This window comes from Ascidiella aspersa, chromosome 2, assembly GCF_963924565.1.
Source record: "Ascidiella aspersa chromosome 2, kaAscAspe10.2, whole genome shotgun sequence".
Taxonomy (NCBI): domain Eukaryota; kingdom Metazoa; phylum Chordata; class Ascidiacea; order Phlebobranchia; family Ascidiidae; genus Ascidiella; species Ascidiella aspersa.
Genome location: NC_139448.1, coordinates 11,503,516 through 11,530,834, shown reverse-complemented (window position 1 = coordinate 11,530,834; position 27,319 = coordinate 11,503,516). Strand labels below are relative to the sequence as shown.

Sequence of the window (27,319 nt, the reverse complement as noted above, 5' to 3'; positions counted from 1 at the left end):
TGATACATGGTGCTAAGTGGAACAATAATCGCGCCTAAATATTTAAACCAGATATGTTTTTGGCAAAATAATCAGTATTAACATAAAAGTTCTATAGTAGAAAATTAATGCCGCTAATAGTTCAGTTTTTTTTTTTTTCGTTTACCCACCTATAGTTGCCGTAAACAGTAAGTTGAACGTCATTAATAATTAATTTACGCAGCTCCTGGTCAGATAAGTTGCTAGAGGCAAGTTCGCTACTGAACGGTTGGTTTATTTCCGCCGATCGCAAACAAAGACACAAATGGCTATAGTTAGGCCGAGTAGCGCGTGAAACCGTCGGAATGCCGATCGACCCGGTCGACCTGCCGTTTGACGCGAAAACTATAGATATAAGGAACGAGCGAATGCTTACCGCATTGCGTGCATTTGAACGCTGGCGCAAGAACTAATCAAGCAGTGGCGGATTTCCAAAATGTCAAGAGCGCTGCGGCTTTATGCTCGCAAAGTTCTGGCGCCCCGGGCGTTGCAAAGACTTGTGATTAGAAAAGCGAGGTCCGTCATTCGACCGCGAACAGCGCAGGAAAGCTGTTGTTGGCCACATGCAAACTTTAATGGCTGGCGCACTTGGTTCGCGTAAAGGCTAAACTGACCTTAAGGCACCTTCTGCTCAACGAAGTACGAAGTACGTTACACGACATTACTTGAAAACAGATATACCTGTATGAAAACGGATATACCTGACTGGCGAAATTACAAAACTTTATTATGGGCGTACAGTGGGTTACTCTCATCTATTTGCTTTGCTTTTTCAACAAAAATATTTTCGAAATGAATATTAACTTTCGTATGGTGGTGCAGAATGGCTTCCCAAAGTGTTAAGTTGGTGACCATTTCCTTGGTCTTTCTTTTTTAATCTTCGTTTTCAATTAGTTTTGCCATTACAGTATTAAAAGAAAAAAAAGAACAATTACATATGTATCATTTTTTTGTAAAAATGTTGTGTATCAAAACCGCAAATACTAGTTTGACAAACTCTGGGTCTCAGAACATTCATGAGTCATGACTACAAGTTTAGTTTTCGTTAGTACCTATACAACATATTCAATATTCATGCTTCGAATTTATCCATGACTTAATACAGATTTCTATTAAGAGCCGTGGGAAGCCTACAACGTAAAGCGGTCAAGGTTATGTGTGGTCGCCAATTACACGTACCACAAAGTCGGTAACGCTTTTATAAAAAGGGGAATGTTGGAGAGAGTACATTTAAACGAAAAACGTCGCTTAACCGACTCTGTATGCAAATGCCACCGAACGAGTAACGTCTGATAGGCCGACTGCGGTTGCTAACATCAAGCCGCCAAAATTGCCAGGCGCGAAAAAACCCATGTCGCGGCGGAATGTCCGTTGATTTGGCCTCCACGCCGGGCCACCAAGCCAAGTATAGGAGGCCCGAAAATGCAGGACGTGTTAGAAGTCGGCCTAGGTGCGATAACCTGTAGTCAACGCGGCCGACGAGGTAGTTTACGCGCGGCGATTTTCCGCGAAAAAGTCAATTGCACGAAATGTTGGGAGAAAGTGCGGTGGACGATATCGAATTCCGTTTAGTCCGAAATGTGAAAATCATTCGTACTTGTAGGTTGACTTATAAAATCATATACCCGCATTTAGCAAACAAAGGGATAGCGGGAAAATCTTGAACTGCGGTAATATCCCGCTTTTGAAAAAAAAATGTACGCGTTAACAAACCGGATTTGGGTATTTAATTTAGTAATACGAGTTCGACAAAAGCCATGGAAAAATGTTATACTCTGAGCCTTCCTTTTCAACATTTTTTATTTTTTTAAGTGTTAGTCGTCCAGTTATAACCTCCCAAGAAATGACACTATAAAGTAGTAATCCAAATACGGATTCTTAAGAGTAATGATTGCGCTATAGCCGAGTGGAAATTTTCGGAAAATTCTATACTTATCATACGAGCCAAAAAGAGCGTGCTTTTGTTCGCAGTTCTCCCATGGAGATTTATGTGTTTGTTCTGGAGATTGTTTGTAATGGGATTAATAAGCTATATTGGAACTTCACCGGACAAGAGTTTCACAGCTACTGAGTATTTGCGTTTGGTTTTCTTGTCGACTGGGAAACATTCGCCGTTAAACTTCTTTACTGATCAGTGATTAGGAATGCGAAAGTAGTTTTTGGGTAAAGCGGAAAGTCTTCGGTACTTTCCGCGATTCCTTAAAAAGGCAATGGTCAAAGGCTAATTATTCTCTCATTTTCTAATTGAACCACGTTTAGATGAGTGGGATTTTTTCATGCTACGTTTTTAAGCATAAGGCGCGTAATTTTAATTCCGAGGGAAGTCGTTGGTGTCGTCTCACCTCTCGAAGGCACTTTGTCTTCTCGGTGATGTGCGTAAAATACAACTTGAGTTCATTGACCTCTGGCGGCGTGGACAACATCGTGGATATGACACGGAGCAGTGAAGTTTCGCGCTGGTAGCTGCGATAAAAAAGCATAAAATGGTTAATCTTGAATGGATTTAAAAAAGACAAAAAAATCAAAACCACAATCGAATCTGATAAAGATCAATCAACATCAAGGATGTCTGATATTTAAAATTCCACTTCGATACCGGTACTCGATATTTTGGGCAAAAAGTATCGCGATTCGTTCGTAACACCAAATGACGTCATTACTATGCTAAAAAAAAAAAATTACAAAATTAATACCAGAACTTGGCAGCGGGTATCGGATCCCATCCCATTTTATAGAACATTCCCAGTAAGTAATCATTTAATAGGCTAATATTAAAACGTTGTGGCCTGATGTCCAGGACTATGTTGTTCATAGGTATACGTTATAATCGAATTAGATGTTATTCGTTTTGATTTTAATATTGAGAGTGCATTTGGGAGTACCTAATTATTTTCTAGTAAAAACATGATCTGTACACAGCACAACCTATAAGCGGTTGTACAAGAACTTTACGGGCACCTAACTTCCGAAGATTTTTTATTTAATCAGATGTGAAATGGTGTCTCTTTCCAAACCGCACACTAATCCACCCAAAACAACAAGGGTATTTTTCGGTGGTCTCTTTAGGATGTAAGCTTAGGTTCCCAACGCCCCATTAAAGACCTAAGCTGCTGAATGTATGAACGCTATCACATTTCAGATATGGCTTATTTTAGTAGATTTTAATGTAGACTCGCGAAATATCTCTTTTATTGTGGTAACAATCACCATTGATTACGTGATTTTCTGTGGATGAGCAGTGGGTATTTTGGGCGTGTTGACTATTCGATTATCCATAAGGGGAAAACTGGAAGGAAATCCAGGTTTAAAAGAGCTTTCTGCTTTTGAAGTTAGCAAAGCACACAGCATTTGCTGAGGTTTCGTTTCCTGGAGTCAGAAAACGAATAAAACCGCAGTTGGCCTGCTGATAAAAGTTCACCTCCGATGAACAAACATTCCTTTCGGGACAAAAGCTTTAAAATCTCGGCATCTTTAAACAACGTTCACCACTGAACCACTAAAAAGGGGGAATTCGAGTTGGCAAATCGCTTCAATAGGTACTTTCGATCGCCATAAAGATTGGATAAGTAACTGGAAAACCATGGTTGTGTTTCGTTTTAAGTTTACGACGGGAATTTCTCAGGAGTTTTTGGAGGACGTTTGGACCAAGCACTTTAACAATGTCGGTCCGTCATTTTCGTCATGTTGCAAAGTAAAATAATTCTACCAGACGTTTAATAAGAGCCATTACGATTTGCAGCTATATTTTGTGGAGTACTGTATAGTGTATAATTATTGCAACGTGGCTACATAATATAAAAGAGCACTCTTCTTGCCAATTGAATATCTCCGGTATACGCTGGTATCAATCTAATTTTCTTATACGCTGGTCTCAGTCTAATTTTTAAGTGAAATCTTTATTAAAATTGTTTTTAAATATTGACATAACTAGCATAAACTAATTTGCATGTTCCGTGAACAAAAATCGGGGGTTTTACAGCCAACTTACATAGTTTAACGGTTCAAAAGCGGGGCAGTAAAATTGTTTACATTTAAAAAAAGTTAGGCTTGAGGAGCGGACATCAAGAGGCGAAATCCCAACTTAAAGACGCGAGATCCAACAGATAAAAATACAGGAAAACACCAGCCGGCAAACGTGTGTCGCCGCCCTAGCAGCTTTCCCTACTTAACAAGGCAATACTCGTAAGCTCGACAAAATCAGACTGAACAAGACAGAGAGTCTCGACGTACGCGCAAAACAACGCAGATCGCAAGGACGGGCGTGACCCAACGGCGGGATTTCCCCGGGCAAATCGGGTCACGGGCGAGTCGGGCGGGGGAGTTGAGAGTGCTCAAAACGCGATAAGCTGATTGATCGTGGCTCACGCGCCGACGTCGGATGTGGAGAAAAACGCCGGCTTCGGACCGCAGCCCATCGACCTGGCTTAATTAAACGCACTGGCGAGCCTCACGTTTTGCTAATTTGGCGCCCAAGCGTATTTTCTCGCGCCCACCTAAATTTAGCTTTTAACAATGGGGAAGTAACCCGAATGATATAACTTATTGCGTATTGAGCAAGCGTCGGTGATTGATGATTTTTTCGCCGGCTTTCTAACCACGACCTCAGCGTTTGGCGCTGGTGTTCGACGAACTGCACCGTCTTTACGTGTCCTTGGCTGTTAGATTCGAGGAAGAAACAAAAAGTGAACACATATTGATCGCTTAATGACCCTTCGGTGAAAAAGCGCCCCTTTAGCAACGTTAAATTAGGGTTGCTTATACTATCGTGATAAACTGCGTGGAAGGATTTATACACAACACACAACGGCGTCTTTTGACACCGACCTACAGGTTTTGCAAACGTGCCGTTGCCATCAAATGGCCTTATTGGTTTTGTAGCGCAGCCGCAGCGGCAACGTGTCAACAAAACGATGGCGTGTCCTTATTGAGCGGCCAACAGCTGCTTATGAGGGATTTCCCAAAACTTTACGCCGCGCCGAAACGGGTTTTCCCTTCGCAGACACGACGCGGCAAACAATTGTAACGTGTTACGGAAATGTAGGGCAAAGGCTACTTTTTGTACTTACTGCTCCTCGAAGATCTCCAGAGAGGTTTTGAGACAGCCCACTTTGTACTGGAGGTCTCCCTTCAGCAGCTGGACGTTGACAACGCGGCGTTTTAAATAAGAACTGAAAAAAATTCGCAGAAATTGCGTCAGTAGTCAGATCCCGTTGACAGGTAGGCTTTTGTAAACGCGCAGTAATTTGCGTGAATTTATTTTTTACTTGGCGAAAACTAAGATTTGGGCATTTAAAAAAGTGGGACAAAGGCAACAGATAACGTTGTAAAATGTATAGGTGCTGACACAAAGCGCACATTTTCTTTTGTTTGTCTATCGGGTAGGTTCGTTTGTCTTAAAATATCAACCAGCTAGGTCAAATACGATGACGCATTCAGTTAACCAAACATGAAAATGTCGCCGTGTTGGACTTGTCTCTAGTCTCTAATCAAGCATCTAAATAAATAAGAAAAGGACCAAGCCGGATTACGCATCTCTTGATGATTTAACCGCCATTCTTTAGTTTAGAGTGGGTTTAGACGAGATAATATAAAAGTACCAAAACTATTTTTGACAGAGGAAAAACACACACTCACACAAACCACTTGACGCCGAGTCGAATGAGCGACTCGACAAGAAGGAGGTAGGAAACAGTTTTGCGAATGTCGAACAAAGTGCTCGAGCAGACTTTCGCCAGACTCGAGTCGTTGTCCAGCGATAGAGAGGGCTTCACTTTTGGGGGTTTACCTGCGGCGAAAACACACAAGGAAAATGATCAAATTTTTGTAAGCTTTTTTGTCTTTGCGCCGGTTCTTTTTCTTACGACAAAATGTGGGAGACCGGGGTCAATTAAAACCTTATAAAAGTCACATACCAAAAACAATTGGAAACCGATGGCGTGAATATTGGAAATTCGTTAAACTTTTACAGTTGCCGTTTTTTTCTATTAAAAGAATAAAAGTAGAAAAGTCTACATAGAATGCTAATCAAATTTAGAAAACCAATATGTTCATGGGGTATTTGTCGCATTCCGTTTGGTAAAAATTAAACTGTTAAGGTGGTTTCTATTTTAAAAATGATAAAAATAAATTAAAAAATAAAAACAAAATTCCATTGTCAACAAGCAAAGTTCCACCGTTCTCATTTTAATCGAAAAGTAAATTCCTATCAGCGTAAGAAACCTTTTTTTTTAATTAGACTTATGGAGGGCAACAAAGTATGCCTGACCTTATGTAAGTCTGTTATTATTGTTTGGAGATCTATTCTGAAATTAGCCTTAATGGACGCTTTGATTTGAACGACAACTGGAGTAGGTGGTTTACGCTAATTAAGAATAGCCGCATAAGTTGATTTGTTTTGACAACGGACTCCCCGTGAATTTGAAGTTTGCAAATAAAAGCGATAATAATAGAAACTAAGATTTCCACCAATGATTGCAGTATGCTGTTTGGCTGAGTCGAAAACGAATGGAGTCGGTGTTGCTAGTCATATAAATAAAAAATGCAAATAAGGACCCAAAGTAACTGCAAAGAGGCATATGGACAATGCAAGTCATAGTGCGTGGGTCGAACTGAAAATGAGATGCCAGGAAAGCAGAATGGTTGAGCGTGGGTTTATCAAAAGGCATCGGCTTACAGCAAACTAATTTGAATTGAATGATTCAAATTCCAACTAAGGGCCGACGCAGAAAATTGGTCAAAAACATTAAGAATATACGACACCATTTTGTTTCTTTAACAATATACGATGAATTCTTCAAAAAACAAAATATTAAATTAATCGATAATGAACATTTAAAAAAAATGTAGGAATTTTTAGGCTAATAGCATTTATTTTAAAAATATATCACATTTATAAACCTAAAACCGTACAAATCAATAGCAAAAATCAAACGTTTTGGCAACAAAACATCAAGTCATTTAAGGGAAATACTAAATCCTTTAAATATTTTACGTTCACATTTGTAAGTTAAATCACTCTGCCTTAAATACCATGGCATTCGGAAATCGAGGTAGTCAAGTCATGGCATTCGGAATCGAGGTAGTCATGTCATTGCAATAATGAAAATGGTATACCAATATGTTGGCTAAGTTAAGTCTTCAATATATTAGGGTAGTGGTATTTATCCTGTTAGTAGTTACCCCAAAATAAATAATTTATTGATTCCATGGATGTTATTATGACAATGATATTAGACGCCATCTTTTGACTACTGAAAACCAATTGTTAACCAGCTTTAATTTTGTTTTAATTAGAAGCAAATTATCAAGTTATTCTATTGTTGTGTATTCATTTATTGATTGCAGATTTTCACTTTTTTCCGTTATTTGGAGAGTAACTCTATTTTACCCAACACAGGTTAAAAAAGGTTAAGAACCAACACATTGGGGCATTTCAGAGCTGAGCTATATATACCACAAGCGAAACGCATTCAAAAGACAGGGGCTATACTCACACGTATGCGGAATGGGCAGTGTCTGAAAGTCGCCCATGTCGGTGCTGAGTAACACGATGGGCCGCTCCGGCGTGGTAACCGGGTACTTCCCCACGCTGGTGAAGGCCTCCATGGCAAAGGGCGCGCCATCGAAGAGCATGAGTTGGCGACTGGACCTAATGTCGGTCAGCTCGGCTATCTGCTCTTTCACGCATACGAGCCTGTCAATTGCAAAATGTCATCAGTTAAGTTCATTGTTGCTCTATGTCAGCTAGTGATTTTCAAATATTTAAAAACAATTTTAATGGAGACCCTTTGCATTTTTTTTAATGATTCGCGGGTTCCTCGCAGTATACATTAAGCTTAAAAAGGGAAAACGTTTCTACCGGTACATAACGACCTAGATAACAAAGAAAAACATGGCATTTAAGTTCATTGTTGCTCTACAGTATGACAGCTAGTGGTTTCCAAATATTTTTGGAAGTTTTAAAGCCATTTTTGCAATGATTTGGGGTGGGGTCCCCTGCAATGAAAAGCTTAAAAAGGGGAAACGTTACTGCATAACGACCTATGTAACAAAAATAAACACAAAGGTAACTGTAGCGAAGTTTAAAATAATGGGTTAACTATATCTTCGATTTAAATTATTCACCTATTACGGGTTGGGTTAGGACCAACTTTCTGGAAAACTGCTTCACAGATTCGAATTAATTAGCGGGCAATACTTTGGAAAACTTTAATTCAGGCACCCGCCAACATTGCGGTGTCGATACAGGGCTAGAGATATCCGATAACAACGATCGATTGTAATTCCGTTTCCAAATCAAATACTTTTTTTGGCACGTTTCAATTATGGTTTGCGATCTTTATAAAAAAATCGAAAGGTGAATACGTTTTCTAGCGCGTTTGCAAGTACATTTGACATTGATGAGTAGAGGTATTGGATCCAACGTTTGTAGTTTTTACCAAATATATCGGTTATCGCAATAGGAACAAGTTACGAAGTATCGAACACCCACAGTAATTAGTATTGTATAACGGACACAAATATACGGTATGCCGACAAAAATAAAGCGATAGGCAAAATATGATGGTGCGTTTAGATTTTAATATACGATTCAATGAAAAACTCTCAGCGCTACTGGTGAAAAAATGATGCACATTAATTTGAAGATACGATAACTGCAAAATGTCGATACCTTTAAAAAATAAATACTTTCGTTAGCCAGTCAAGATGAGAGTCAAAAAATACCCAACGCATTATACATTGCTTAAGAATGATACTTAGCATGTAGAAAACCTTGGCGATTAAATTCGTCATTATTGGTAAAAGCTTTGACTTTTCGCTTAATGCAACATGTTCGTGAAACCAGGTAAACCGCGATGCGTGCGGACAGGCTATTATTAGAACGAGCGTTTTAACTCAAACGGACGACGAAGGCATACAGGAAACATGGGTCAAGTATAAACAGATAGGTCAACGCAAGGGCGATGTTTATCGACGGAAACCGAGTAACCTTTGATAGATGGTAAAAGCTTTATTTGATAAAGTGATATCGGGTATTTAGTCTCAACTTAAATCAAAAAAGTTTTGCCCTTGTATTTGGGTAGTGTTAAATAGAATGCTTTACAAATCAAATGCCGCGTAAATTTTAGCTTAGCTGGAGGTGACCACAACTGACTTCCAAATCGTTACATGATTAAATTACCAGCCAATATTGCTAGGGTTTCAGAAAGAGTCTAGTTGGAAACTCATGGCGTCGGAACGCTGGGACTTCAGACGATACAGTCATCTGTTATTTGATATTCGGGCGTGACGCAGTTTGTTTCATTGCCTTTTCGATTCGCAATTCTGGTTTGATTAAGCGATGCGCACCACAAAATACTGGTTACAAAGGTCCGCCTAGGCTTGTGTACGTTACGATTCGAAATCAAAGTTCGCTACAGAGGAAACTTTATTTTCCACGCGGAGGGGAATTTTTCAGACTTGCGCTACGGGTATGACGCCACAAGTGTAGTGTTTGCTTAACGGTGGCGTAAAAGCGTATGTTATTGGGACTGAGTATCGAATATCGTGTTACGTTACACAAAGCGACGATTGACTGGGTTACGGGAGGAAGCGTAAATTGGCAACTTTGAGCAACAAAGGGCAAAGAAGGGAAATGGAAAGCGTCTAGACGTTTATATTGCTTTCCACGGAATCCGATATTTCTTTTTACCCCACAGATCTTGTGCAAATGTATACCAAGTGTTTCAGCAACGTGTCTTTTTTACAGCAGCGGCTTTTGTGTGCGACGATGAATGGTTTACCAGACCATGTTCCAGACAGAGTTAAGCCAGAACTTATTAAAATAAAGCGCGCGTCCTATTTTCCTTTTGTTATGGCGATTCTCAAATATACCAGAGGAGTCTGGACCCTAAAATTACGACAAACTAACAACACCAAAACCAATCTTACGAGTAACGAAACTTGATATCATGAAGCAATAAATTGGGACCATTGTTTGTTGAAATATGACCATCTGTGTGTTTTGAAACAAAGGCGAAGTAAAAAAGGATGACGTTTTGTACAAATAATTACATTATTATATCAGACAAAGTAGCTAAAAATAAAGACAAATTAAAAAAATAGGGCGGAATGGCAGTTCTGTATATACCGCTTATGTCAGGCTCCGATCATACCAATTTTCCATGCCTTTTTAAAAACCAATGAAAAAAATCACTATTTATAAAAAAAAAACAGCTACAAGATGGTAACCTTGTGTAAACTGACGGCTCACGTAGAGGCTTTGCATTTCACTCACGTTTTTTCGGGCGAAATGTAAATCTTGTGAAGCATGGCGGAGGGAACGCTGAAGACGTTGATCACAGTTTTGTGCAAGATCTCCTCGACCTCGGAAAAGTAGCGGTCAAAGGTCGTGATCTTGTGGGGGTCGCACTCCAGAATGCCGGAAAGCACGGGGGTGAAGATCTGCTTGAAGCTCCTGCAATTTTTTCGGGGGGTTATTGGGTTTAGTTCGCTCAAAAACGGTGAAACAATCGACGAGCGTTGAAAAATTGGTAGAAACGTGATAGTTTTTATTGAGTTTGAAAATTTAGGACATATTCTAATCGCAGAAATCAAAATTACTTTAGATAAAAAACAATTAGGTTTTTATAAAGTAAAATGCTTATACATCTTGTAACAGTTACACATCACTTAACTGCCCCATTTTTTTTTCGTGAAAGACAATGGCAATAACTATTAAATATTTCTGGTAGCGGTAGGAATTGCAAACTTCAATTAGACTTGTCGTCGGAACTCAAATACATTAAAATACATCACTATTAAATAGAGTCATCACTAAATAAGGGAAGTTTTTTTTTCACTTTTAATTAATCATTTCTAAAAATCTTTAGAGCCGTTACATACTGTTCAATACAAAGATAATTTCAATAATCAAATTTTCCAGCAGGTTGTAAAAAGCATGGCATATATGCAAAAACACGGTTTCGGCAGAAACCTATTACCACAACGAAATTGATGCAAATTTTATTGAAATATAAATAACTGCCAAGATGCGATACGATAAATCGGATATGTAAGTGATGTAAAGGATTGCTTTCGGGGAAACACCACCTGTCATGAAAAGTGGAAATGCAAATATCTAAAAGGAAGGAAATGCAAACAAAGCTTACTGGTGTGACAGAACTACGGGTTCGATAACACTACGAAACTAATTTGCATTTACGGTTTCGTAGAGCGTTTTCACATCAGGGGAGTTCAAAAAGAGAAATACTTAATCCAGTCATCAAGAGGAACACATCTATGTTATCAATACCAAAATTCCAACCACGCAGTTCCACATACGCCTGTCATGGTTTAACGCAACTGCTTTACCGACTGGGCTTCCCCGCTTTAAATAACTTTCAACGTAATGCTTTTCTGCAAATGTGTCTACTGCGTCCAAGTAAACACCAGCTTTTAATGATGAAACTGTCGCTCGATCGTATTTCATGTAAGCTGTTTCTGTCTTGCTTTTGAGTTCCACGAGCAAAAATGTGCACAGCTACCTTACTTGCAAATGATAAAACAATACACAACTTCAATTTCGGGTAATTAGAGGGAAACACTTCTTGTTTTCCGATACCAATTATGTTGCGTTTAAAAATAAAAGGCAGCAATATCAGTTCTGTCAGCCAGTGTCTCTCAACCTATTTTTGCAGCAATTCAATACTAAGCGTAGATATAACAGCAGATTTGGCGACCCAATTGTATCTTTACTGTATTTAGCATAGGACAAATAGCATAAATAAATTCCACTTGAATTCATATCATCTATGTCTTCGTATTGCGTCGGCAATTTCCTTAAATATTCGAAGGAATCTTGCACGAATCAATCAAAATAAAGTTCACTGTGTGAACTACTGCAGTCGGCGACCCGACTAACTCAAACGGCGACTCAACTTTCAAACGTTACTTAATGGTTAAGAAACACTGCTGTAGACAACATTTAGCAAGCTAGGCAGAAGCAGCAAGTTCTGAATACATTAATGTTAACTCACTGAGATAGACGACACGTCTTTGGAAGTTCTCGGCTCCACTCAATGTTGCCTTGATCCGTATGCTGAACCCCCGAAATTACTCCCGAAGGCTTTTCAGTCGTTATCTTGTACCTGTTAAAAAAGTAAATGGCTATCAGGTTGCTGAAAATTAGATTTGGCTTTTTAAAGAATATATTTTATGAACACTGAAGAAAATAGTAATGCATAACAAATAGTGTTTTTTTTTTGGTTTTGGTCGGACACAACAGCACCTTTATATTAAGGTTCTGCGGTACTTTAGAATACGATGTGTAAGCGCTCATTAAATTCATAATTGGATCAAAAAACGGGACTTTTTCTCAGCCATCCTGTTATGCAAAGTAGTTTGTGGATATAGGGCGAGGTGGCTTGAAATAAGTACAATGCTGTTATTTGAGAACTATAACGAACGTTTACCATTGACATTGTAAAATTAGTTTTCAGCGGCTTGAAAAATTTCGTTTCGCGTTGAAATTTTTCTAACTGGCCTATGTGCAATTATTACAGTGTGCTAGTCCAATTTAAAAGCTCAATTTTTTTTTTAAATTAACTATTTCAGGGTTGCCACACATTTTTATGAAATAACTTCCAAGACATTCAACAACTTTTCAGATAAAATTGTATATTTTTTCAAAGACTCAAGATTAGATCACTGTACGTGTTTTGTATAGTAATTAAAAAACAAAAGAGTATAAATGCATGGTTAACAGTTTTTAACACAATAAAAAATAGTTCAAAATATGTGTTTTACCACGGCACTTTCAAAACACTTTACTTGAGTTGCACATAAAATACATTCAAAGACCTTTGAACAAATATATAGTTTTCAAAGACTCTTCATAACGCAGATCAACACTATGGCAATTGAATCCAGTTTAATATTGACGATTTTGCGGCAACCGTACTTATTACGTTCAACAAGAAAAATGTTAAACCAAATAAACAATAAAGGAAAACGAGTTTTTTACTAAATAAAACTAGGTAGAAAGTAAAGTAAGGGCCAAGGGGTGAATGTGTGAGTGGCAGTATTCTTCCCGAAACGTAGGCCGGAAATGAAAAAAACGAAAATTAACTTACATGACTTCCTTGTTGCGCCTGGCGCCGCCGTAAGGCCGAAAGGGAAGCTGACCAGTGGCTACGTGATAAAACGTCACTCCCATGCTCCAGAGGTCGACGGTGGAGCAGAACTTCTTCCCTGCGTGTTTGCGCAACACGGCACGTTCGTAAATGTCGGGATGCTGCAAAACGAGGAGGCCAAGAGATTAGCCAAATATAGTGCAATCGTGTTAGACCGCTACTATATAAGAGGCGAGACGCGTTCCTTTTGCGACTGTGTCTCTCGAAAATGGTTGTAAGATTTAATATTGCTAAAAGAGATATATTATTGATAATAAATTGCAAAGCCAAAAAGGTCGAGTAGATCGACATCATCTTGATTAAGACGTTTCGATACGAGCTTGTATCATCTTCAGTTAATGTGACAAAGTTAGTCACATTAAAGGGCTTCGCAATTTATTATCAAGCTACATGACAGATCCGTGCATAGTGTACCCAAATATAATATTGCTAAAGAAAAGCGCTACCGATTTTGCAGTGGTTCACAACTCTTCTGGATTGCGGCACACCATTAAAAAAATATCCGGTAAAACAAACGCTTGAAAAAATAATTTAGAAAGTGACGCTTACCCAGAAAACACAGCAAGGTAATAAATACCGTAATGATGGTATTATCAGCTATTTTAATTTAAACCGCGTGCATTTTAATATTGTCTAAGTCGAAAATTAGAAAACAAGTCGCTCCACACTTAGAATTTCCCAGGGCGCACTGATTGTAGAATGGCTTATTGCTTTACTATAGCGGTAACGTAATGAGAACGAGCATATTGGCAGCTGAAAAAACACCCCGGATATTGTTTCAAAGCGAGCAGGGAATTTTTTTCTGATTAAATTGCTTCATTAATAAACATCAACCAAACACGATGTGCGGGTGCTTTTCTGTGTTGCCTGTCACAGCAGACTAATAAGGCGAATTTCAAGCCCAATAAAAAATCGACACCACTTCCAGGGGGAATTGCATAGTGAACCATGTAAAGCAGGAAGGAACATGAAATTAGGTGGGAATTAAAATGGCTTGTGTGGTGTTTATAATCATGTGACAGAATGTGAATTCGCTTACTATGAAATCTAAAAATGCATCACAAAATAGAGTTAAGGAAAGTTTTGTTTTCATTTTTTATTAATCATTTTTAAAGATCTGTAAAATTTTTAGAGCCGTTACATACCGTTACATACAAAGATAATTTGAATTATCAAATTTTCCAGCTGGTTGCAAAAAGCATGGCATATATGCAAAAACACGGTATTGGAAGAAACCAATTACCAAAACGAGATTAATGCAAATTTTATTTAAATATAAATAACTACCAAGATGTGATACAATAAACCAAATATGTAAGTGATGTAATGGATTGCTTTCGAAAAAACACCACGTTTCATGAAAAGTGGAAATGCAAATATTTACAAGGAAGGAAACATAGCTTACTGGAGGGTTATGTGAAAGAACTACGATTTTTCACTACAAAAATAATTTGCATTTCCCCGCTGAATCAGCATCATTTAAAAAAAAGCATTTGCATATTTATGGGGACTGTACCCTTAGTCAGGGATTTGCAAATTTATAAAGATGGTTTAGTGTGGTAGTTTCGTTCTATGGTCCAATTCCTAAGCTGTACTCAGTTTCGGGTTATGCCTTGACTGCCTATTATATTCAATAACCCCTTTATTAATCTAATTTGAATGAGGAAGCAAATAGCGTCCTATGTGCGTATACAGTGCAGCAAATGCAGACAAACAAATTTAAATAGCAACTTGCCAAGTATTCTTCTGTTCCGTAAAGTGACATGAATTGCTCATTGTCACTCAGCTCACGTGCAGCACCAAAGTCGGTTAGTTTATACAGTGTGGAGCCATCTTCTGCATATGTCCGCATAATGTTTCCTGGCTTCAAATCGCGATGCACTATTCCTTTATCATGCAAGTGCTTCATACCAGCAGCTGTTTAATCATAAACACTAGAGTGAATGAATGGTAACTCTTACATCACACAAAAAATTATACTCGCCAATAACAATACTTAATTAATACAATAGCTAGTAGCTAGTTAAATCAACTCAGTGCATCCCAACAAGCGTGGAACAAAGCTTTTCCAAATTGTACATTTTCTATTAGATCGGGAAATTTTTGAATCATATCCAATATTTAAGTTCCGCATTAATAGTAAATTTCATGTGGAAACATGTTTTTTTCTCATTAATGTGGTTTTCATTAGTCATATCTCATTGTGGGTCGCACAAAAAATTGCAATAAAAGTGGGTCGCGAACTTAAAAAGGTTGGGAAGCACGGTCTTTAAAACTGATATTAATCAACTTAAAAAGAGTGTGGGTAAATCAGTGTTGCAAATTATAAGTAGTGTCGTTAGAGCAAGAAAAAACAATTTCAGCATATGTATAGGAATATAAAATTGAATAAGATTGCTGTAAGTGAAACTCACTAATATGACGAAGTACCAGCTTAAAATCTTCTTCATAGAGGCCATAGAGGTTCTCAGGGTCATCAAGCATATTGAACAAGCTGCCGGCAGTGCATAGTTCCATTATTATCACGTCATGCTTAGTGGATAACTGAAAATAAATGTTACATTAAGTATAACATAATACAGAGCTTCTGGTGGAACTCACATAAGTAAAAAGTGGCAAAATATTATTGGTTCATGGAAAAAAAGCAAATCTATAAAACCGGTGACGGGGTTCTTGTTACAAATGCTGCATATTAGTTTACAATTCAAGAGACAAATTTTTGTCAATGTTCAGGTACATTCTACACAGTTGTGTCCAATATTATTAAATCTAGATGCTAATTAACTGAAGTTTAAAAGTTTAACTTTATTTAGGGTTTTCTTTGATAATTGCTTTCACAAACTTTTGTTCTGGTTTCTTGATGTAAGTGTTGGTGTCCACATTAGAACATATTATTTTGTTTATCGATACTGCCAAAATTTTTGTCAATGTTCAGGTTAAATTCCATTGGGTATATTTACAAGACTCAAATGAAAAAAGGGTAAGGAATATTTTATACAAAATTATAGATAAATAACAGTTGTAAAAATTGGTTGCACAACAGAAAAAAGGAAACAAAGTAATTAATCAAACAGAATATTTTGATTGTTATGGTATAAAATTGCTTTTAAAAATTAAAAAATCTTTATAACAAATAAAACCCTTTCTGCAATACAAAGTTTTACTTTCCAATCTGTTACAAAATAAGCAAAGGATACAAAATCACAATTACGTTTACAATAGGATTATGCACAGCCAATGAGTAGATTGAAAATCCAAAACCAACAAGTTCTTAGCCAATTTATAACCACCTAATCGAGACGGTTGATTTGTTAAAAAAAAATTATGAACTAGTTGATAGCCACAAAAGTTTGAATGTTTACTTATAATTTTGTTAAACTACGTTACAAACCTCTTCCTCAATATCAAAGAGCCGCACAATGTTTGGGTGGTCGACCTTCTGCAGTACGTCAAATTCCCTCTTTCGTACCTCATGTGGTCGTGCCATGTAACTGAGTGGGTTGAAAACCTTGACCGCATACTCCTGGCCCGTTTTCTGTTAGATTTAAGGCTTCAAGGTAAGATAACTACTATCCAGAGTAAATGTAGAATTGTTGCTAACAAGTTGAAATTGAAAGTTGCAATACATACTTCAATAATGGCTTTGACATTACTAAAATAGTCATAATATGAAGTCCATGATTTCAACAACAAAATTTATACACTTTTTAGTAATGTGTTTTAGAGTTGAAAAACATACTTTTGCTCTTCCTTTATACACATATCCAGTTGCACCCTGTCCAAGGACATCAGACGCAAACCAAATGTAGCTAGCTGTTTGTGTTTGTCGGGACGTTGTAGGATTATTGTGGGGATGGGCAATCATAATATCTAAAATTAAACAAATAGGATTTGAAGTGGTTATCACAAAACAACAACATTAAAAAATATTTTTTAAATTGATTGTGAAAGAAATCAGTCCTAAAGTAATTTAAAGATTCACATCTTATATACGAAATGCTGAAAATTCATTCAACAGCACATTTTTAAGTTGTTACAAAACTCAATACCAATAGATAAAATAACAAACAAAAAAATAGAAATGAGAAATTCTGTGATGCTGGTTGGTACATTTTAAGCTAACAAGTTTCTCTATATATGTTGTAAACCACAAAGTTTCTTTACACAATTACACAGGGCATAAAGAAATTGTTAACAGAAGCAACAGACCATGATGTTTGGATTGTAAAACATAAATGGTTCTTTTTTTTTACAATTTTTTACTTTTCTGATACACACCTTACGAATAACAGCATTACATACATCGCACCCAGCACATTGAGATGTTTACAGGTTTTTAATATACATCCAATAATATTCTGTAACACATCAATTGTACAGTAAAAATTTGCCAGAAAATTACAACTACCTAGATTTTAAAACAAACACACAGTCCTAAATTTAAACGATCAAACGAACAATCATGGAATGCAATAAACAACAAGGAAATTCCGTTTTGACTCTGTCTCAATTGAATTTACTGTGGCGTAAACACCAATTTTTATGGTTGATTTGTTGAAAATCGCCTTTCAGCTTCTAAAAAACTCAACATTTTCAGTTCGGAACCATTTCTACGTTATTAGTCATGCCAAAGGCTGAAACTCCCGCCTTCAGGGCTTTTGTCTCGTAAGTGGTTTAATAAAAGTAAGCAAAAACCTACAACTTCTCTAAAACAGAGTTTGGGAAATTCCCCATTGAAAAATCTGCACTGGAACTGTATGAAGTAAAACCAGTTCTATTTGCTAAACTTTTCAACTTATTGTGCAACGAGGAATAAACAAATCCTGCATAAACTTTGGATAGCAGGTAAAAAGTTATTTTAACTAGGAAAATTAAAATTTCCCCAGTTTATAAAAAAACTGTGCGCTTTTACGCCACCACGCGAAAGTGGAAAAGATGCAAGTAATGTTTTTTGGCAATAAAACGTACGAATAGGGGTCGCTAACTGGCAGTAAACATATGTCTTAGTGACAATTTTTGTAATCAGGATTTTTTATCTTTTGCTGCATGCCGATTTTATTTAAATTGTCATGTTTTTGCAAAAGCATTAGTTATACTTGTCAATTAAAAAACATTGGCGAAATCAACGGATTAGAGTTTTTTTTATTTTTTTTCTTAACTTAAAACAACAGGCGAGCTACTCTTTCAGTGTCTGTACAAAAATAATCTAGAATTGCGAATGAAAACAAAAGCAAATCTATTTAGTTTGTTTGATAAAACTTTTTTACACTATTTCGCTAGCACTTTGTTGCCACGTTTTTAAATTCTTAACAATTTCGTACTAGAATGATTTTAAAAATATGCGTAAAACAATTTTTGTGACAAACATATGTTAATACATGCCGGCGAGTTTTGTATTCAAAGGACACCTGGGGGTAAACTGGAGATACAAAAAGATCTAGAGGTTTTGTAGAATCTCAACATAAAGTAGATAAGCTAACACTAAAAACTGTTAGACGATTGTTTTATTCTAAACATGCTTAAACATCAAAACAAACCGGTTGAACATCAGGTTCGCTTATGACTATGCGATATATGAGAAAAGCGTTCTTTTTGGAACGAAAGGGGCGTTTTTAAAGTTAAGGTTTCCAAAAAAGCATGTTAAGTTCATAATTCGCAAAGCAGTTCTTTTTTCAAACGCTCTGACCGACTGCATTAACTATAGCATGGATAAGGTTTCTAACTTTATAGTACAAAAAAATCGACCGACCAAATCTAAATGTGGTAGTCACCATACCCGCACAACAACAAAATCAGCAAAACACAGTACACCACCCAAAACAAGGCCATGGCCAACATACCGTTCTTCAGGTTGCGATAGTGTCCGTCAGCAATCCAGGCCTCGTGGCAACGCGAGTGGGCAAAATTGTTTTTATCTTTTCTCATCTTGTCCGCATTTAAAGCCGACGGCAGTTTCACTTAGCCACAGTAAAAAGGGACACGAAACAACCTAATCTGTTATGTTTTACACAAACATTTTTTTACAAATATACAGTTGGCACAGTATCAATTCCATTGTTCGTGTCTGTAGAAACTCTATCTATAACCGCAATGAGTTTCATAGTGCCCTATCAGAATTCGTTTGCTTGGTTTTCAGCTAGAACAACACAATAGTATTCAGGAAAATTACAGCGGCTATTAACTTGAAGTTGCTTGTGAAGTACTACACACATTTAGCAAGCTAAATACTCAACGGATAAAGGCAAATTTACGATGCTAAGTATTTCGAAGCCGTGCAAAGATTGACAGCCTCCTGTAATTTGTTACATTCAAAACGTTCGCGAGAGCTAGCGGCACGTCTTACGTCGTTTGCGTTTGCGTAAACCGCTTACTTCCCTTGACGTAATTTCCGTCAAAGATCAAGCTGAAATCAAGCGTAGGACTAGTAAATAGAAAAGCAGTGCATATTACGCCCTGATAAATTGATGAGCCACCGGGCCTCTGTGCTAAACTACCCATCCTGTGAGAAGCGAGACAACACCGTCGGAATGTATTCCCAACCTTTGTGCAAAATTACAATTTCGGTCCTATATATACAGATGTCAAAATCTGATCTCAACTGTTTAAAAAAACAAAGCTTTCTTCAACCTTGCTCTGTGACAAGCCATGTTAAAATCACACCTAATGCTTTAAAGTAAAGCAATGTTTAAAATTGGACAAAAATACTCTCACCACTACTGCGACATAATCATCACTGAAGCCCTTATCGCAAATCGCAAAACCATTATGCCACCACAAGATACAGACAAGGAAGCGTCGAACTGTAAGGAATGTAAACCACTACTAACCTTAGAAACGAGTCGATTTTTAACTGTGTATAAATATATATATATGGTCCGCGAAGCTACGAATTGAAGTTATATGGCAAAACGTTAACGGGGACTTTTTTTCTACCCCATGATTTTTCTGTATGAAAAACAAAAGAAAATGTCAAAATATTTGACTGCTACGCACCTTAGCGGAAACCTGACACCACGTGAGCAAGCGGTAGCCCCTGTTGCCCTTATTAAGCACAATAGACTGCACTAAAAGCAGCACGAGACGTAAATGTCAACTTGCATTTCTCCTTACTCGATTAAGCAGACCCACGCAAAAACGCCGGTATTTGCGTGGTGACGCTCACGCACAGGTGAATGGGGTTTCAAGCATTTCAAGCCGAGGTCACGTCCGCTATGTCGATTGAACTTGGAAATTGCGGAAGCGAAACTATACATAAAGGTTGAGTTCGTTTATGATCACGGGTTTAGGGCAGACCAAGGATGTGGATATTTGCCCGTCACTGAAACTCAGTTCAATTATATGTATATGCTATATGAACCGCCATATTCTCCTACCATGAGTTCGCGTCTTTTTCCGACTGTTTCAATTGTAAACTAACTGTGGTCCAAACAAATTGTTAGCTGAACACCTTGATGCTGTATTGAGATCCATCGATATATGTTAATGGAACGGCAAAAAAGAGTAAAAGTACGCCTGATTAGAAATACAACTGACCGCTTTTTCAAGATGAACATAACTTATCTAGAATAAATGTTACAAGCTACTGATACCTCATTTCAGTAAGGAAATTTACAAATATAAATCATCACTATGGGAAGGCAAGTATTTCGCAAAACAAAAAACGCTCGTCACAATACAATCGCGGGAGGCAACATTACGAAAGACGCACACGGAGTTCTGCGATACTCAGCGTTGAACAGCATTCACCATCACATGTAATTTGGTTTGAAGCAACACTCCTTCTGACTTAATTACTCAGGGGCGCGGCGAGCTACTGCGCAGTTTGCCCAGAATAAAATTACACACCTCGCACCCTTTTAGCTGGGCGGGTCCACGAAAACTCAAAGGTAATTTATGGTTATTGGATTTTTTATGGAGACTGATCGGGGTATTTTTTGTCCGCGATTTAAATTTCGAATACGCCAATGGAGAAGTGAATCAGCACACTTAGGGTTGACAACACTTGGGCGTATTCGTAAAAGGCACGGCGGGCACCCTACGTCATCAATACGTTTTTGGAGCGTCCGAAATTCCATAATAGCGCGGGAAAATTCGTGAATCAGACAAAACAAACTCTATGTCAAATAGGTCACGTACGACAAAACCAAAAAGTGGCTTAGCACAATCCGACAACGATCGACTGGGCTACGGTCCCATGTCAACGCAGAACAAGGGGAAAATTCCCATATCTGAATCACGCTTCATTTTTTCCTTTGACCCGGGCGACACTTTCACTCGAGAAAACAGTCAATTGGCGATAAGCAGAGTTTTTGTAGGCAGCTCACGCGTCTGGTTTGACTGACGAACTGACATCTGGAAAGCCCGCCGTTTAGAGCTAAAACGACACCTTTATGTCTTGAAGAACACGAGTGTTTGCTTTAGTAATAATGCTATTTTCTTTCTTTTGAATATTTTTCTGTAAAATATCAACTTCACTTCTATGAGTTAACTAATTACGGTATTGGGTTGCACTTAAACAGGATTCACGGTAGTTATATAGTTACTCGTGTTATCGACTCAAAATTTTAAAAACTGTTTAAGAAACTTCAAATGCTAAGAGAGTCCATTGCGTTTTAGGTTGTGTCAACAACGACAAAAACATGCAAAGCTGAAACCTTTAACCACAAAACACTGCATGTTATAGGAACTCTGATTTCAGTAGCCTTTTATACCCCCAAGCGTATATTTAGTTTGCTAGATTTGCATCTAAAGAAAACACAAATGACAGATAGTTAATCCCCGCGCAATTTCACACTAATTTACTGCGCCTATGGAAAGCAGCATTGGCCCAAACTAAGTTAATGCACAACATCGCATTGTGGTCTTGTTGGGCTTATCTCATAGCATTTACCTCTACTATAAACAACTCATATTATTGTCTTGAAATATTGCCAAATTCCCAACACACGAAAAAACACTTTAAATAACGCAGTCTCGCTTTGCTCTTATTTCCTCAAATACAGAACAAATGTCGCCATGCCGTTAATAAATGGATAGCAAACTTTCCCTTAAAAAAGGTCCCCGCTCTATAAACAACATTGAAATTGGGCTGAAAATTCCTTTAGCGTATATCTCAGTTTCCAAATGTGGTCCGTAAAACAAGGCTTCATTGTTTTGTTTACTTTATCACTGTCGAAAACTGTTCTAGGTTCGGCCCTCGCCAACCTTTGCTTATGTGTACATTTCCACCTGAACGAATCGGTGCTTTCCGATATAGGCGCCGTAAACAAGTTGAATTACACGTTCTGCGAGTTGAAAATTCCCAAACGCCGAATAGATTCGCAAGCATTCCGTAAACAGGTTTGGCTATTCATGCGAGGCGCGAAATAACAACTCCATGTCACGTATCATCCAGAGGAAAGGCCGGCTGGCAAACGCTGACGAACATCTGACGCAATGCGACCTATGACGTACGTCTAAAGCGTTCACTCGGAATTTCAGTCACCACACGAAATAACCAGCGCGAGATCGAAATAGCAACTCGATCAGGCGCAGAAATTAAAAACTGCCGTCAAGAAGCAACAGAAAACCGGGTCCAACGAAACGCGGATAGGAAGGAAACGAAAACAGCTATAAAGTACTCCCTGCTGCGCCGAATGGTCAGCACCCTATTTCTGCGTCTGGTCAGCGTCAGTCGGCGAGACAGGACCAAGGAGCCCGAGTGTAATTGCCTCCATAAAAGCGAAACAACCTTCCCAAGCACCTTGGCTGCTGGCCAATAAACGCCGGGCGGCGAGGCGAAGTACGTGACCGCGAGACTTGAAAGAGCATTCTGCGAGCTCGTCGAAGACTAGTCGTGAACCGGATGAAAGCAGCGGCCAATTGCGATTATAAATCACCGTGTAGCGCTCGCCACCTACGAGGCCGTTACTCAGTCGTTGGACGGTTCACCGCGTCCCATCGTTTACCTTAGCTTGGAAGACACCCGCATTTGATCGCTGGGTTCAGTCATCGGCGTTTTGTGCAATTCCTAAAGCTGTGAAAAGCTTTTTTAAATAAAAACTGAAACACCAAGATTTAATCCAAGGCGTTGAGATTCTGCGTTGGGGCTACTACTCGTTTTAATTATATTTTGGGGAAAGCAAGTAAAATAGAAAATCACAGCAAACGCAATCTTTTCCACTGTTTATTGTTTTCAGTGTTTCCGCTGCTAATATTTTAGTTGGACTGCTTAAAAGTTTAACGTTTAGTTGCTTAGCTCTACTAAACAATAAAACAGCTAATAGCGAATATAGTATCCGCTTTAACAGGCAAACTACGCCACCTAAAATCTCGGTTTACGAGCACCACGCTTGCTGTAAAAAAATTAACATAAACGCCAATTAGCTCGACAGTAGCATCGTACTCGTGTCCATTTGCCGCCTGTTAAAAATACCAGTCTCATCGCAGTTTCACTCGGCATATTTCGGTTCTGCTCAGCCTCAAACGATCGACACAATGGGCGCACATTTCTGTTTTTCTAAGACGCAACACAAGGCACTACACTAACGCCAACACGGTGACTTTTCCAGTCCCCAGCTTAGCAACGCTACAGGCTAACATGCCATACGCACTTATAACACATACTGGGGCAGAAATAACTCTGGCCGCCATTAACGCCTGAGTCAACTGCCACCGACGTCCGCCGCCGATTAGCCTGCGAGGTTTTTTCCCAGCAAGAGATTCGTCACCGCTTATTCATTAAAAATGATCGGGGGACTTTCCCAGCCTGGTTGTGTATAAAAGGCAATATTACACGCCCTAAGAGGACAGAGACACGTAAGCTCATGCGAACACTCAACAAGTTATGTAATCTTTCATATCGATTTTAATACGATGCCGGCTACCGTTTGAGTAGCAACTCAACGGCTGCTCTTTGTGGGTGAAAGGTCCGTTTTCCATTTCGGGAACAATGTACGTAACGGCAGTTTTCCAGCGCAGACACAATGAGGTTAACGAGTCCATAACCCGGGGGACAGCGAAATTGGAGACGGGTGACATTTTATTAAACCTGCTATAAAAACCTTGTTTTACTACTTTCATCAAGAAACTGTGGCAAATGAGTTAAGGAGGCAAATATTGCGTGACCCGCACATGAATTTGGTTGGGTATAGTCCACGGAAACAAATTAAAAAAAAATATTCAACGCGGTCACTACGTGGCGCTCCAAAAAGACGGCCTTTTAATAGCACAACACGAAATCACATTAACCTTTTCGACAGGTTTCGATGCAACAGTTGTAAAGGGCATGGTACGAGACGTCGCGAGATTTTTCAAAACGAACCGTAAATTCCCCGAATTTCTGCATACGCCACTGTGTGGTCACAATACGTCGGCGTATTCAATCGAAAAATTACGCCGGAAGCATCGCGAAAAGCCAGATTCAGTCTTTGATGAGGAAACTTATGCAAAGTCTGCCGCCGGCTTACCGACGGTAAATAGAGAAGACCCTGTTTGTAAAATATCACGCGGCACATTCAAGTTCTCAAAGATCACAGACACTTCAAACCTTTGATCAGCAGCGCAAAATAAAAATGAATATCCGATTTTAAAGTCAGCACCGAAACTTCCTTATAAGCCAACCAGAAACCTAAAGAAACGCCGGAAATTGGAAATACAGCAACCAGAAAATAAATTTGCATTTCGATGTTTTTTCAGATCAAACTCACCCACAAAAAACTAAACTAAGAGTAATTTGTAAACTGAGTATGTACAGCTTAGCCAACTTATACCACGTTAGCATTGTGTAATTTGTTTTCCAAGCACCAACAAAACTCCCGATGTTGTCACGGGTTTACCAACGAATGTCAAACTGCCAAAAACACGTGATACGAATTCTCGCAGAGAAATTCCAAAAAAAGAGTAATAAAGTAAAGAAGTGACGTCATAAAGACTTTAAAAAAATTCAAGCGTGTCTTGCATTTATTATCACGAGATATGCAAGTGCCGTGTACTATACGCACGTGATTACCTAGTAACTCAAAAAGGGAATTCCCAGTCAGCCATGTGACACTCAGCAAGTCAAACCTGTAGACTCTATTCTATACAAATAAACGTTTAAGTGCTGTTTATTGCGTGCAAATGCAAGTTATCTAATTAAATGTGAGACTATAAGATTTATGGCTGCGTTTTTCGTTCATGCCTAATTATAATATGGTGTCATTTTTATTATAACGTTTTGTCAAAACGGCAACCGCTTTCTTGGCAAAGTGAACACTAAATGGCAAATTTTAGTTATATTTGTTATACGACTATATTTGTTATACGGTTGCGCATGCACATTTGTATTAAAATGATTCACAGCAAGCATTATATAGCTATAGTCAATTAATGCGGTCATCGCGTCACCTGCTATGCTTACGTAATGCCACTATAATGGACCTTGTGCCCAATATACAGGCACAGCATTTGGTAAAAACATTGCCGTGTTTTTCAGCGCAGTTTGGGGCTTTCGTGACTTGGCTGGAATTTCAAGTGACCTTCACGCGTTTAAATTCAGAGAAAGAACGATTACAACCCATACCGCTTAGAATTTCACTGAGCCTGATATAGAGTCCCTTTTGGTTTGACGGAAAAACACTAGATAGCGACTGGAAGACTAGAAAATTTCCCTTAAACATTTTTTCTAGCCCTAAATTGCTTTTATCGGGGCATTTCTGAGATGGATTACAGAATATCCCAGACGGAAACGCTTCCGCTGTCCGTAAAAGTACGCTCACGTGACCTGACAGTCAAATGTCAGGATGTATCATGACATCATATATACCAGAGTGCATAAACTAAGACTTTACGGTCTAGTCTTCCATTGGTCTGATTATAGGGTACAGCTTAAAGGCAACGAAAATCAACTCTAAATCTTTAAAAACTGCTTTACGTTGAATTTGACAGGGATCAGCAAATGCAATACTTGACAAAATCAGTAATATAAAATGTTGTAATTCTTACAAGGGTATGAAAATAAGCATGTAACGATATACAGTACAGCGATGTTTACTAGTCAAACTATTTGACTAATTTGAAATAAAAATCAGTTATAAAATAGTGCGTAAGTTACACACTTTTATGTACAATACATGTTGCGTACAAATTGGAGACTAAGAATAGTTTTTATCTTGGTATCAGACTATCAGTGTTAATATTGCTTTTTAAAAAAACTCTACAAATGAAACGAAATAAAATTATATAATTGAAATTATAAAATAACTTTTATTATAAACAAAAATAAAGCAAATCCATTTGCGAACTTTATAGTGTTGAGCGACCAGACACGGCCTGCTTATTAGGTTTCGTAATCACGTAAAATGACGTTGAGTTTGGCAAGAAACGTTGATGACCAAGAACACTTTATTTTTATACTTAGTTTTCTTTCGCTTTTCTGCTTTAGTCGGATGAAAACATTATTAACCAGAGCTGACTGAAAGTCGTGAGTCGAATACCGTGCTTTAATTAATGGACGATAATCGTGGGGTAATTATATTTCAAGGCGTGCAAAGTGACATTCATTTTTAAGACGTTGCCGGGGTCGTCTGCAAAATGAAGGGCAAAGTACAAAGGAACCTGACAAGCGAAACTTTGTGATTTGTCACGAAAAGCTGAAAACGCAATGCTATCCGTTAAGGAAGTGTTTCCAAACCGTTTTACCGTTTTTTGGGGGTACACTTACCGCCACATTTTCGGGATATAGCGGGATATGCCTTAAATTGCTTATTTTTATAGCAGGCTTCATAAATGCATCATTACAGTACAGTGTGATCAATGAGATACGCCAAAAGATTAGGTAAACGCATTAAAACAAAATATTTCTATTTTTGATTGTTTTTTGTATTTGCTTGCTGGTACACTGGTAAAGTAGTGCTGAGCTAAGGGTCAGTATCGCAATGTATAACAGTTTCGGACCAGAAATTTTGTTGCAACTTATTTCGCTTCTTGACCAAAATGTCCTAAAAGTCGTAAAACAGTTCAGACAGCAAACATTTCTACCAGAATAAAAAAATATGTTTTATATAAAGCGAATGGAACTTCTGAAATTCGTCATACGAATTGCAGCCCAGAGAATCTAGCCTATGTGTGTACGAAACGGATTATAAAACCTATTAATCACGGTCTATTTC

The 27,319-nt window shown here is 38.2% G+C and overlaps 1 protein-coding gene across 5 annotated transcripts in view; it reads right to left on the bottom strand.

Annotated features, from left to right (window-relative positions):
- The window catches only part of LOC146163655 (serine/threonine-protein kinase TBK1-like), a 40,225-nt gene that overhangs the window by 7,292 nt on the left and 5,614 nt on the right, over positions 1-27,319 (bottom strand). For 2 of the 5 annotated variants that reach the window (XM_083381131.1, XM_083381130.1), the window contains exons 2-12: positions 16,930-17,060; positions 16,582-16,725; positions 15,605-15,734; positions 14,926-15,107; positions 13,131-13,291; positions 12,036-12,146; positions 10,295-10,474; positions 7,512-7,711; positions 5,653-5,803; positions 5,085-5,186; positions 2,361-2,481 (exon numbers count right to left, since the gene is read on the bottom strand). In XM_083381131.1, the coding sequence (XP_083237257.1) occupies positions 2,361-2,481; positions 5,085-5,186; positions 5,653-5,803; positions 7,512-7,711; positions 10,295-10,474; positions 12,036-12,146; positions 13,131-13,291; positions 14,926-15,107; positions 15,605-15,734; positions 16,582-16,725; positions 16,930-17,055 (1,608 nt within the window). In that variant the 5' untranslated portion in view covers positions 17,056-17,060. Of the gene's footprint in view, positions 1-2,360; positions 2,482-5,084; positions 5,187-5,652; positions 5,804-7,511; positions 7,712-10,294; positions 10,475-12,035; positions 12,147-13,130; positions 13,292-14,925; positions 15,108-15,604; positions 15,735-16,581; positions 16,726-16,929; positions 17,061-17,468; positions 18,975-19,030; positions 22,964-27,319 lie in introns of those variants that run through there. The other 3 variants (XM_083381129.1, XM_083381127.1, XM_083381128.1) reach the window with 3 other exon arrangements.